At 35.7% G+C, this 15,155-nt stretch overlaps 1 protein-coding gene across 1 annotated transcript; it reads right to left on the bottom strand.

Annotated features, from left to right (window-relative positions):
• Positions 1 to 8,837: 8,837 nt before the first annotated feature.
• Positions 8,838 to 10,222, bottom strand: LOC121790583 (transcription factor MYB73-like). The gene has a single exon (XM_042188769.1). It carries the CDS (start codon positions 10,117 to 10,119, stop codon positions 9,175 to 9,177), a length of 945 nt encoding a protein of 314 aa, XP_042044703.1. The 5' UTR covers positions 10,120 to 10,222; the 3' UTR covers positions 8,838 to 9,174.
• Positions 10,223 to 15,155: the final 4,933 nt, after the last annotated feature.

The raw sequence follows: 15,155 nt of genomic DNA, 5'->3' as shown, positions 1-15,155 counted from the left end.
ATTTAATTATTTAATGGTGTTTTTAACTGTTGTATAACAGCTTGTAATATTTGTGGCTTGATTTATTAATTATTATGATGAATCTACCTCCTAATGATTTTAATAAAGTTAATTATATTTCACCTACACTATCTAAAAAAACACTGAGTTAATCATTAAAATTTATTTTTAAAAAAGTCGTTTTTATTATGATAACGGTGAACTGTTTACAATCCTTGAATTGCAAAGATATAACTTTATTTTCAATTCTTAAATCATGAAGATCTACTGTTTCTATATCTTTATTGTGAGATGGGTCATTCGAATTCTAAGGGCACCCACAGTTGAGCGGATGATAGGCCGCCCAATGCCTCGGGTACGCCATCGTCTGCCATTGTGGGTGTGCGGACGATGGACGATGCGTTGTCCTCGCCCGACAGATAGTCCGCGGAGGAAGCGCGGACGATACGTCCGCCCACTATGGGCGACGCGGAAGATGATGTGGACGATACAACGCGTTTTTATTTTTTTATTCGAAAAATTCATTTATATAAATACCCCATACCCCACCTTTATTTGTAACATTTTCATTCGCATTATCACTCTCAATTTACACTAGAAAATGGATTCTGGTGATTACTCAAGTCCCAATAGTTCGATGTTTGGAGGTGGTGCACGTTTTGCCGGGTACACAACCTGACGAATATCGGTCGTTCGACCCCGACACGCAGTATGATCCCGAATTCAGTACGGATTCGTACGGTCTGTCTGACATGGAGCCTTCTCCAACTCGCCCCGAATTCAGTACGATCCCGAATTCAGTATGAATATCGGTCGTTCGACCCGGCCAGAGCCGAATACCTCCAGGAGTTGATCGATGAGCTGCGCCGGAAGTTGGGGATTTTGTAGAGTAGTCAATTTTTTTTATTTCTAACTCGTGTAATTTTTTTTAATCAATGTAGTATTTTTCATTTTTTAGTTAATCGTTGTGTTTTTTAATTAGTTTGCATTTATATATTGAAAACATTTAAACTAATTAACAAAATAATAGTAAAACCTATAGGGTGCCCACTGCAAGTGAAAGGGTAGGAGGATAAAATGCTGACGTGACGGTGCATAGGGCGGGCCTTAAGACGCCCCACTGCTGATGCCCTAAAAGGGTGCAAATTTCATTTCAAAAATAAACTTATTAAAATTTAATAAATTAGATTGAAATTAACACTGACAAAAATCAAAGTCTAGTATATGTTTTTTTGCTCTATAATTCAAATAAATTAATAAAATGACAAATCAAATTTAATTTTGAAAATTGTAAAATTTAATGTGTATTAAATAAATATGGTGTTCACGGATCATGAATGGTTTCATATAACCATAATTGATAAAGTATAACAGGGATTTAGTAAAAAATGATGAAAATGAGGTTATTTTTCAATGGAGTGGTATAACTTTTGAAGTGCACATATACTATTGCGGAAATACCATTTTTAAAGGTTGTTTTGTGTTTTAGTTATTTTTAATCATATACACTAAAATATGTATACATTAAAAAAAATAATTTTATTCTAATTATTTATACCAAATCAAATTTTATAGTACCATTTTTGTATTCTTGTTTCACAAAATTTTTGCAATAATAACATATTTGGTGTTATTCCATAGACAAAATCCAAAAATGAGTTTGAATTTGGTGTATAATTAGTAAATTTTCTATACCAAAACTCATTTTTGGTATATAGTTGGAGATGATAGGATTAATTATAAAACAAGAAATCGCAGTTATTTCAATTTCCATTTTACTGTGTCTTTTTTTTTACTTTTGAATAGTTACTACAATTAGGATAGGAGTATATATCATTTTTTGTCATTAATTTTAGATTTTAGTTTATTCTTTTGGTACAAAGAATCTTGAACCGACTATAATTTTTACTGTTTTTTATTTGCTTGAGAATAATCGTTAAATTAATATTACTGTTATAGAATTGGGTCACAACGTTGATTTCAAATCGCGTTTGAAAAACCATAACCAATGGCAATTTAGGAGTAATATATATCAAATATATTGCTCCTACTTAGAAGTTTTGAGCAAAATAATGAGTTTGTTACCTATATCACATCAGATGAAAGGGCGATATTTTAAAGTTTATAAATCAAATAAGCTATTTATCTTATAAAATTAGTCTTTGGAATAAATTTTTCATATTTGATCAATAACATTGATATTTTTATTGAGATCCCAAACAATTCGAATTTGTGGTCCATGAAATTGTGGCCTGCAAAAGATAGTTGTGACTAATAAAAATGTTCTAAAAATAAAATCGATTCTGTAGGGTGACCTGACAAATAATCAGTCACCACTAATGTTGTTGTGACCAATAAGAACTTGGTGTGATGACCTAATAAAAAATCAATCACGACCAATACGATCATAACATTGCACTCAAAAGGGTAGAGATTGTTACAAACTCTAAATCATTGTAAAAGATAATTAGCGTGGGATTATATAAACCAAATCAGTTATCTCTCCTAATAATCTTTTTGAAGGCACAACTCAAAAAAGAGCACCAAGCTAAATCACTATTTATTACGTTAACCCAAATATTCAATTCAATATTCCACTTATGTTGTGGATTTATTGAATTTAACCAGTCAAAGTTGAAATTTAACTCTCTACACTCAATTGTCCCCTAAAATTCATTCCCAATCTTTTTCATGGTACAAAAACCGAACCATTTTTATAAATTGATAATTACAATAAACTTTTCATTTCACACCACACTTTCCCATCACTAATGCAGTCTACAAAAACCGAACCATTTTTATAAATTGACAATTACAATAAATTTATCATTTCACCCCACATTTTCCCATCACTAATGCAGTCTATAAAGAGGTTGAAACCTCCCATTTCTCCAACAACAAGAAGAAGAAATAATCATCACAATTCACACAACTTCCACATCTTGAAAATAAAATTCATGAATTTGTAGAAATTCCTTAGTAACTAATGGCGAGAGGTGGCACAATTTTCTCGAATCTTATTGTTGGTCTTCTTATATATTCTTTTGTTTTTGGTAACGAAGCAAGGATGGTGAAGACCTGGAGCTGGACGTTAATTAACTAAACTAGTAGTACTAGTTTTTTTCATGCATATGCAATACTTTACCATTTCTTTAAATAATGTGTTAGTATATATGAAAAGAACCTTTATTTTGAAATGTTGGTTTTCATTTCTTTTTGTTGTCTATATTTTGTTTGTCTTGTCAGTGATAACCTAACCCATTAGTTAACCAAGATGTTATTTTTTTACCCTTGTACCTTTCCCATTTTTCATTATATATTTTTTAAATCCTTTTTTCCACCATATATGAATCCTTTTTTCCCACTATATTTTTTTTCCATAATATATGTAGGATCAATTTATCGTAATTGAGCTTCAGTGATGTGAATTTTATTTGTTCATATATGATGTTCTGGAAATATTTGCTGTAAAATAGTACTTCCTCAGTTCCATAATACATGGTATACTTGGGAAATGACACTGAATTTTAGGAGATATTATTTTGTGGTTTTGGGAGACGCAATCTCAGAAAAGGACACCAAGCAAAATCTCTATTTATTACATTTACCCACATATTCAATTCAATATTCAAATGTTGTGGATTTATTGAATTTATACAATCAAAGTTGGACTCTGTTCTCATCTCTGACACCCAATTTTCCCCTAAAATTTATATCAAAGCTCTATATTTCATGCCATTTTCATAAATTGGAAAATTACAATCAAATTGATCATCTCACACCACATTTTTCCATCATGCATACATGCAGTCTATAAATAGGTCCAAAACCTCCATTTTATCCTAGTAACAACAACCAATAATCATCAAACCATTCATTTTGTAGAAATTCCATAGCAAGTAATGGCGAGAGGTGCCACAATTTTCTCGAATCTTCTTATTGGCCTTCTTCTATGTGCTTTTGTTTTTGGCAACGAAGCACGGATGATGAAATCTCATAACTTTGAAGAAATGGAGAATGTGAAAGTTTTGGATGATTTTAACGTTGGGGCCGCGAAGATCAGTGACGATGGCCATCAAGCAACCAATACAGCTTTAACTCGTGAGAGTATCAAGATATCATCTCATCCAAGCCCTGGAGTAGGACATTAACCAAATTAGTACTTCCATGCTCATGCAATAAATAAATTACTTTACTTTTTTTAGAGAAAATTGTTGGGATTTTTTGTTTTTTCCCCTCTATATATAGTGATCATCCTTGTATAAATTTAAATTAAATAAATAGTAGATCTAGGAATCAATTTCGGAAGGGCAGAATTTATGAAGTGAACAAACGAGAAAAGAATGAAACTTTATTGTTTTTAATTCAACGAGCAGTAAGACTGTAATTTTAGAAAATAAATTTTAATAATGTGGTCAATGTTTGGGGCCAAATGTTTAGAATTGGAGTCCATCATAACGACACCTTTAAATTTATATTTATTTATCAATCAAAATAAAAATATTATATTGCACATATATATCTTTTGATGGTCATAAGATTAATCTGCCCATATAGAATGAACATATAAGACCATTTCGACTTTTTATGGAAACTTTTGATAATGCTAAAACAACTTTGAGAAGATGATCATGCCAGCCATCACAACATAATAAGATATTTTTAACATCATAAATTAGTAAAGCAAGTATTGTAGAAATAAGATTTGTTTATTTTTAAAAATAATAATCTTTATTGTAACAAACAAGAAAGAAAGATGAGCCATTTTCTTTAAAGAAAGATGAAATATATACAGATAATTAAAATTTCCCAACTCCACTTGAAGGGGGGAAACAAACACTATCCATTTTGTGCTAAACACTACACTGATCCTCTTTAGTTTTTAAAAACACATTAAAGCCCATAAAACAGTTTTAAAGCCCAGCCCATAGAAAGCCCATAAAAGGAATGTTTAAAGGCCTACTCACGTGATACCCATCTATCATGAGGTGAACTAAACTCTTCCTTGTTTTAGAATACCTTTATAAATAGACATAAAAATATGTTATTAGTCCTAAGTTGGAAAAATCCAATCTTAATTTCCTAAAGCATTTTTAAGCTAACCTGAGTAGGATAAGAGTCCAAAGTCTTAAACATGGATAACATTTTGGTGTATTACGAATAACGGGTGATTTGCTTAAAAACTAACGGCTGAAAAGAGTGTTATCAAAGTTCAATGATCTAACTACGGCAAATTTAATTATATAAAAAATAAATAAAAATAGGACATCTTACTATTTAAAATTAGTCTATTATTCATCTATGCTGGATACTTATAAGTAAATAAATATATTTACAAATTAGAGGATTCTAGACCAGCCTTAAGAGCATCCACAGTGGTGTGGAATTTCCGGCGGAATTCCCAAAAACACCTCCTGACAAGTCATAAGGAATTCTCACTGCACTGCCACGTCATAAGGAATTCCCACTGCACAGTGGCGGAATTCCCACAATTAAAAAAAATTCACAAATTTACAAATTAGACAATTTCCGGATGTAAACAATTTACGGAATTAAAATTTCGACGCGAATACGGAGAAAATGCAACCACTTTATATATATATATATATATATATATATATATATATATATATATATAAACCGAAAAAAATATTTAATGCATTAAACGGGAATTCCGCGCGAAATTCCGCGAGCGTCAACGCAATGGCGGACGTCCGCACGAAATTCGGCGGAACGCCGCGGAACTGCGAATTCCTTGGCGGAATTCTGTATCCGTGCCTGGGACGCGCAATGGCGGACGTCCGCCATGGAATTCCCACACGCTGGTGGGAATTCCGCGTGGACGTCCGCCATTGCGGATGCTCTAAGAGCATCCACAATGGGGGCGCCCTATGCTCTGCCACATCAGCATTCTATCCTCCTACCCTTCCACCTGCAGTGGGACGCCCTAAAGTCCGCTCTATAGTTTTCATTACTATTTTATTAATTAATTTTTTATGTTTTCAAATAGGTTATGCAAAATTAAAAAAAAACACTGCGATTAAAGGCAAATCCTACATTACTAATTAAATTTTTTTTACAAGAGTTAGAAATAAAAAACAAGTTCACTAAATCCTACATTACTAATCCTCCATTCCCAGCTTGCGGCGCAGATCATCGATTATCCACTTGAGGTATTCGGCTTTGCTCGGGTCCTCACACTGCATGAGGGCGTGGTGCGTATCCAACAACGTCCTCCGATTGGCGGCCGCCACCAACTCCGCGTAGGCATGTCACGCAGCCGGGGTCGGGGTCGCGATCGGGTCGGGTCCGGGACCGCTGCCTGTGAGGATGTCGCCTTCGCCTTGCCCTTATTCTTGGCAGCCTTGACGCTAATAGGACGCCGGGAGGACATCGGTGTGCCGGAACTCTCATCCTCGTACAACGGTTGGTTGAGCTCCATCGGAGGTGCGCCGCTGTCGCTGCTCATATAATCACCGGTGGCGGTGTTCTTCGTCCTCTTCGTCGCAGCCGATAGGGGCATAATCCCTCCTTGGAACTTCAGCTTATCCTTCAAGAGGAGCCAGGAGTTGTAATGCTTGAAATCGCCGTACAATGAAATGTACGACGCAAGCGCTTTATTGCGCACATCAGTCAAACTCTCGGCGGAACATTCAAAGGGCCCAGAAGCAGCTCCGCAAGCACTTCTCGTACTCCGCCGAGAACAAATTGACCTGCTTCTTCACCTTATCCTAGTGCTTGCAGAGCTGCTCCCTATGGCGCTTGTAGGCGGCCGTCGGCTTGGCATCGTTGTAGCGATCAGCGATGCGCTTCCAGTATGCGATTTGCTTTTGGTTGTTGGCAAACATCGGGATCCATGTCTGATATCCCGTACAAATCCGTACAGAAATCGGGATCGTATTGGATTTTGGAGTCAAAGAGCGGTATTCATCAGGGTCTTGATGTGTAATTTTCGAGTTCAAATATTAATGGTAAAGTTCACACAAGTTTAATAAATTGACTCTAATATTACAACGAATCTGCAAGAATACAGAGCCGATTGTAGTACTTCGAGTGTCGATCCACAGGGAGGCGTCGGCTATTTAATTCAAGATTGAAAAGATAGAATTCAATAAAAAGATAAAAAAAAAACACAAAACGATAAGCAACTAACAAAATTTAGAAAATCGGATAAGAAGAAAGCATTGCTCCTATATGTCTCGGGCATACGAATTGGGATACTTCGATGGATTACTACGATCAAGACTATGCTTAAGAGGATTAAGTTTGATTTACGCTCGCTATCTGCTGAACACTTCAAGGGAATTGTATACCTAGGATAAGCTAAACACGTCTCCAAGGTTTTACTCACTAACCTATCGCCCCTGCTAGGTCGCGCAGCAAGCTTTAGATTAGCTTCTACAATTGTCAAACACGATAATTTGATCATATTAACTTAATGCCCACGCGGAAGCGCAGCAGACATCAAACCAAATTCACTGATTAAACTATCGATCCACTCGAGACTATCTCTCTGAACAAGTATCAAATCTCGAGTTCCTTGCACATGAGTAACGGCCAAAATCTATGCTAAAGAGACAATAGAATAAAGGCTACAAAGTTCTACCTATCTAGACGTCTCAAGATTAGTAGAATAATTAAACCATTCATGAACAAGAATCACACATAAATTAAACTGTAAAAGATCATCAAAGTATCCACAATTCACCCTACAACATATTCGGAGCAACGAAGGAAATCTAGCCAAACATACTAAAATGAATTACACCAAAAGAACCGTGAACCGTGAACTCCATGGTGTTCTCCAACTCTAGATGATGGTTGATCTCCCCCGAGATGGAGTTTGGACCGTTCTTTCCTCTTCTCTCCTCTTGCCTATTTCTCCTCTTTTCCTCCCCAGTCGTCGTCCTTTTTTCCTATGATTTTCGTCCCCTTTAAACTCTTCAATTGCTGAATTAACCGCCAAATAGCAGTTGCACGACTAAAACGCCCGACCGGCCGAATTTAAAAGAGAGAAACGCCCGACCTGGCGAAAGGCTTCTGGGCTATCGCGGTTAGACGCCCGGCCGGGCGTTCCGAGCCATGAAAATTGCCCGACCGGGCGATAAATCTGTCCTCTCGCTGCCTTCCGAAAATCACCCCGCCGGGTGGACAATTTTTATAGCTTCCTGCGCAGATTTTTACCATTCGAGTTTCCTTCTTTGTTTCACCATTTATTCCTCTTCCTACACCACAAAACATACTTTTTGCAAGCATCAAACTATATAAATCATGTAAAGTTAAGGTAATAAGAATGTACAATTTGATTCACATTGTCTGTACCCGACCACCGTGCACCACCACTGAACATCGGACTATTCGGACTTAGGTAATCACCGGGATTCATTTTTAGTGTATGGAATAATGAAAATGAAAGAATGGAGTGAATGAAATGGTAAAGTTGAGGTGTATATATAATAAATTTTGAAGAATTTAAAAAAACGTGTTGCATCATCCGCGGTATCGTCTGCGTAACCTGCAGTGGGGCGGACGATGCGTGGTCGAAGCCCTATCGTCCGTGGATGAAGCATAGGGCTCAGACGATGGATGTGCCATCGTCCGCTCCTCATTTGAAAAATATTCAGATGATTTCAAAATCACTTTCCAAATATAGTCAAAACCAAAACCAAAACCAAAACCAATTCAAAATGTTTTTCTCTTCAACATTTAACCCACAAAACACTAATGATCTAATTATTTGAAAATTCAAGATTAAAAACCATCTTTTGAAAAAGCAGAACCTTTAAATTCAAGGCATTTGCATTTCCATCCAAATCAAGAAAAATAGCCAGATCGGATTTGCGTTCAATTAAAACCTTGATTAGAGTTAGAAAATCTTAAAACAGAAAACCGATAACTGATGTTATTACAACAGCGGGATAAAATATGAACATTTAATTAAACCAAGCTAGAACTTAGTTTCCCCAATTCATCATCATCATCATCATCATCAAAATCACTTCTTAATTTCAGGACATTTCTTGCTTACCATTTCCACCACCTCCCCTTTCTCATCTGTACAACCCCAAAGTTATTTTTCCCTCTTCTCTCTAACCAAAGATTGAAATCAATCTAATTTGACATTAAACTAAAAGATCCGAAATTTTAATCCTTTTTCCCCTCATTGATTCTCACTCAGTCAATCTTGCTGATACCCATCCTCTTCACCACCGCATTCCTAATAGCCTCGCTCTGAATGCAGAAGCCCTTCTGATCCATTCCCGCCATGTAATTCTGGACCTCTTTCCTCACCATATCCTGCATCACCGCCAGAAACTCCGGGCTGAAAAACTGCTTATCCGCCGCAGGCGCAAACTGGCGAATTTGGTTAATCGCCGGTGGCAACGGCGGCGGCGGTGGAGGAGGCGGAGGATGGGAAGCAAACATTTGAATTGAGTGCTGCGGAAGAACAGGAACGGATTTAACAGAATGATCCGCTGCAATTTGCGGTTCAAGCTCCAAAACAGATTGGTTCGGGCTCGGGTCGAGTCCGGGTAGGGAAAGACTAAGGGAAGTGACCGGGTCAGGTTGCGGATCGGGTGGGGAGATCCCGCCCGTTCGAGCAATAGGCCTGTACACGAGATGACCCGAATGGCTCGAATCGCTCATATCCGACCCGTCGGGACTACCCGGGTTGAAACAGAAGCCGGAAACGGAAACGTTCGTTCCCGGCCCGACGCTTGACGATCGCTTCAGCGGCTGGCGCGCCTCTGGATCGAAGTCGTTGAATTCCTCCGACATCGACACGCACTTGCGCTTCAGAGTCGAGTTCCAATGGTTTTTGATCGCGTTGTCGGTGCGGCCGGAGAGGAGCCGCGCTATGGTCGCCCACTTGTTGCCGAAACGCGCGTGAGCGCGAATAATCGTCTCGTCCTCCTCCGCAGTGAAGGAGCGGTGCTCCACCTGCGGCGAGAGCTGATTGCACCACCGCAGCCGGCACGATTTCCCCGATCTACCGGGGATTGATTTGCTGATCAGTGACCAGTTCCTCGGGCCGTGCTTCTCCACCAGCTTCTGCAGCAGCTCGTCCTCCTCCGGGCTCCACGGCCCCTTAATCCGATCCGATTCGCTTCTCTCCATATCTAGAAATTGAAAAAACCTAGATTTCCGGATTCAATTTTTTTTTTCCGGATGAAAAGTGAAAACCCCCAAATCTTTGGTTAAATAGTTAGAGAGGCGGAGCCTCGCCTTCAGCGATGAGAGAGGAAGAAGGAGGAGAGGGGTATTTATAGACAAGGGCGACGGAAGAGGATAGGGATGACCGGGTGAGCCGGTGGCGGTGACTGGCTGAATGGGCAGTTACTAGTTACAGCTGGGTTGGGACACGCGTCGAGCAACCGGGGATTAACCGGGACACCTATGGAAATCAAAATTCCGTTTTATTTTCGATTTTCTAAAGAATAAAAAAAAGGAAGAGAAATTTTTGGTTACGGAAATTCAAATCACCGACCGTTTTGGAAGTTAATGGGGTTGGGAAAATGAGGGTTTGACTAAGCCAGGCTAGCGAGCATTAACGATATTTTTAGAGAGAGAAAAAGGATGAAAGAGAGAGGAAGGGTGAGGTGGCCCAAGGCGACAAAAACGGGCAAAATCCAGCTGTAGAGCCTGACATTTCCCAACGGCCCTTCATATATTGCCCACGTGTCGGTTTTGTTTATTCGATATAAATTAAAGGAGAAAAATTGCGACTCCAAACTACTAGTAATAATTTTTTTTATTTTGTTTTTTTGTCGAGGAAGACTGTGTAGTCTATTTCGGTAGATATTTGACATGTTTATTGGTTTGTATAGTTGATATAATAGGTTAGCTTAACTCAAATAAAAAAAAATCTCCATTTATTATTATAACTTTAAAAATGGGGAGAAGTTGAGAAATTGAGTTTACTAATTTCATCACAACTAGTGTTTGACTGAATTGTAGATTATCTAATGACAAATGAAACTGCAATAGCAACTCAAACGGCACTATGAGGTGAGTGTTATTTTTACTAACTTATACTCTCTCCACAACGTTACTTGAATCGTATTCCATTTTGACTTATCCCAAATTATTTGAGTCATTTCTGATTTTGACTAAAAATAAAACATTTAATCACATCTACTTTATTCTTTCTTTTACTATATTATTTCTTATCTATCTTACTTTATTCACTCATCTACTTTATTTTACTTTATTCAACTCACTAAACATAACTTTCTTAAATCTCGTGCAAAAAAACGCCTCAAGTAACGTAGGACGGAGAGAGTATAAAATATACACGAACTATACAAGAGATGGCAAAATGGCATAAAAAACTAATGTGAGGTTTAGTTAGCCGCGTGTTTTAGGTAATATAATATTAAAGCAGTCTTAGTCACTTTTGAGCACTCGTTATGTAAAAATGATAATAAATAGTTAAATTGAAGAAATGGTAAAATACGAGAGATAATAATGTAGAAAATAGTCTTATCTACGTTATTCTCTCTCGTACTTTACTATTTCTCCACTTTAACTATTAATTATCATTTTCACAAAATGAGTACTCAAAAGTGACTGGGACTGCTAAAGCGGGACGGAGGGAGTAACTTTTTTCTCTTTCTTACTTTACTCTCTCTTACTTTATTCACTTTCTACTTTTTTCCTCTCCTACTTTTTTTATCTATTTATTTAACACATTCAACATCTCTTTCTTAAACTCTGTGCCGAAAAGTTTTGCCTTAACTATGAAGAAACGGAGGGAGTAATACTACTACTATCATATATTACTAAAGTGGAGTAGTACTATTTTTCATTCGAGATTTGTATCAATTTACAGAATATTAGAGTTTACAAATATAGGGAGTGCTTGAGACACCGATCGATAATGTGCCTTTCGTTATCGGTATAATTTTTCGTCTTTCATTAGAGAAAAACAAAAAATATATCACTTTTGATAACAATGTTATGAATTATTCATTCTTTTTTATTTAGTTTCTTTCTATTTCTTCAAATAATTGTCCTTTGATTTTTTGCTATTGGCGGTTGAGGGGAAGGACAAGGCCTACTATTGGGAGTATTATTTGCAATTTAATGCTTAATTGAGAGAGATGTTTGCAATTTACACCATCTTTTAAAATTTAGGAGAAATGTCCTAATTTAATATAATATTCTTTGCAATAAAAATACATCCAACTTTTTGCACGAGGTTAATCCATAAAATTACAAATTTTGACCGAAATTCTCGCTAATTGAAAACTTGATTATCAAAACTATAATTTAGACTTTAAGAAAATTTTCCTAAGTTCAAATTTCCCTCAAATAGTCAAATTAAAGTTAACATATGGGAAATTCACTACAAGCACCTGATTCATGAAATATTATTGTTTTTTTTATTATAAACATTTGGCATAATATGAGGAAAATACGAAATTAATTTCGATTAAAATCAGACTATTGATCTTTTAAATCATAACTTTAATTGAATTTGATATTTCACACGAATTCAATTTAATCGATGAATTTAGGTCATGTAGTGCACGAATTCAATTTAATCGATGAATTTAGATCATGTAGTGCATTTTCCATTAGTTTGGTTTCAATTTTGAGAAAAATCGAATTTTCAAAAAATTCAGAATAAGTTTAGATGGATAAATTTGTCGTTTGCTTTAAAATGATAATAAATGATTAAGGTAGACATAAAGTAAATTAAGAGGGAGAATAACATAGAGGAAGTTCATCTGCATTATTCTCCTTCTTAGAGCATAAATAACCCCGTCCCCATTTCCGGCCCCAAGTTTCATCCACGTCATCATTCCTTTACAGTTGCGGCTCATGCCCCAACTTCTCTAAACCTGCAGGCCACAACCCGGGCCGCAATTAATAAATGACACTATTCACAACTGCAACTTATTTTACTCGTAAAATAGAATACGTTGAGCAATTATAACACGAGAAATTCATTTTTAATACAAAAATAATAAATTATAAACAAAAAATTATAAAAAAAATTAGAAAATTTAAAAAAAAGTGCAAAAAAAATTAAAAAAGTGATGATTGGATCTCGCCCCTCTCCGTCTCCATATTCTTCCTCTTTTCTCCATCTTCTTCCTCTTTCTCCTTTTTCTTCCTCTCCCCCTCCCTCTTCTTCCTCTTCCAAAAATTCAAAAATCCGTGAACAGTAGCGTCCCGGCCCACAACAAACCGGAAGCTCCATTGCCGCCAGGCAGGGCCGCGGGACGGTCACCAGTCCGGAATTGCGGCCCCGGGACCGGCCCAGGCCGTGACGCTGCCTCCTCCAACGCTTGGGACGGGTCGGGACTCACGATTTGCAGCCCGGTCCCCCGCGTTACCGATGCTCTTACATTTTACTTTATTGATTCCTCTATATTATTCTCCATCTAATTTTACAATCTTTTCACTTTAACTATATATTATCATTTTCTGAAAACAATGGACAAAAAGATATCAATCACATGAGGTGGGACAAAGGAAGTATCATTTAGGGACTAAAAAATTGAGACGCACTTACAAGCGTATGAATTTTTTTTAAAGAGGGAACATCTTTTTAGGTCCACAAACTTTGCTAAAGTATCATTTTAGGTCCGTGAACTTTGAAAATATCATTTTAGGTCCATCAACTACAAGTTAATATCATTTGAGGTATTTTAAACTTTTTTCGGACGAAAATGCCCTTAAGGCTATCAAAGGGCAACTTAGACAATTCTTTCTCCACTCATCTTGACGGCACATTTTTATATTTAAATTCAATTTGGATGGTAATTGATCTCCATTCTGAAATTCATATAAATAATATTCAAATGACAATCCAAATTAATATAGCTATCTAATTCCAAAATAAATAAACTAAATATAATTCACAAATCACCTATAGTAAGTTCTTAAAATGCAATTTAGATTGAAAAAAATAAAATAAAGTATCCAGTTTCAATTCACTATCCCTAAATAATTGGTCATCTAATAATTGAAAAATTAACACATATTTTTTAAGGAAAATTTAAATTATATTTTAATTCAATTTGGTTGGTAATTGAATCAAATAGTAGTAAAAAAATTGTTGGACTCTAGGTCTTTGACGCAAGATGAGTGGCGAAAGAATTGTCCAAATTGCTCTTTGAAGGCCTTCAGGGTATTTTCATCCGGAAAAAGTTCAAAATACCTCAAATGATATTAATTTGTAGTTGATAGACTTAAAATGATATTTTCAAAGTTTACGGGCCTAAAATAATACTTTAGCAAAGTTTATGGACCTAAAAAGATGTTCCCTCTTTTTTAAAATAACCATAATTTATGACTCAAAAGAAAGTGTCCTTAAGTTGAATGCAAATTATCTTAATATTTTGCTTTTAAGACGTTTTTATTTGTGTCCATTAATTTTAGTTGAGACACTAATAATAAAGACAATTTAAAAAATGTTGGTGGTATAATTAGACATACACATTAGCGCCTTTAATGGCATTAAAAGTGCCTTTATTTGATTTTTTTTTGTTGTACTGTTAGCAAATTAAGAAACTTAACAAATTAAGAAAGTTAACAACGAATCACACATCATTATATATGTTTAATCATGAATTATAACTCTGCAAATCGACCAACGCCTTAATATTAACATGTTCTTTCATGTTGTTAATTTTCACTATTAATACTAAAAAACAAGAATATATCAATTATGATATATAGATATGTTATTAGATTTGAGTCATCTAATATATATAAGTGGAAATATTTTAAAGAAAAGGTGGAAAATATTTAAATTGTAACTTAAAAATAGTCCATTATTTACAAAAAAGCTGATATTTTATAAAATTATATGAATAAATTAAACTAGAGCAAGACTAAATTTTTTGATTTAATAACAATATAAATATTATTAGGGAATTGTATTCAATGCTTCCAAAAATGATTAATTCCAAAAGGCAATGTTCCAAAAATCGCGGGCCTATAATTTGAATGATTTGATTAAAAAAAAGTGAAAAAAGTATGCCGGGTTTTATGGGTGTAGAAAAATAAAGGTGTGGAGTATATTTTATGAATAAAGTTGTTCAATACATTATTCTTGGTCATATAGTATAGGGACTAAAAGATTATATATGCAATTAAGATTAATGCTCCTGTATATTGCTGGTCAAACTTATTTTTTA

Source organism: Salvia splendens, unplaced genomic scaffold, assembly GCF_004379255.2.
Source record: "Salvia splendens isolate huo1 unplaced genomic scaffold, SspV2 ctg554, whole genome shotgun sequence".
NCBI classification, from domain to species: Eukaryota; Viridiplantae; Streptophyta; class Magnoliopsida; order Lamiales; family Lamiaceae; genus Salvia; species Salvia splendens.
Note: the sequence above shows the minus strand (reverse complement) of the source record. Positions and strands in the feature narration are given on the sequence as shown.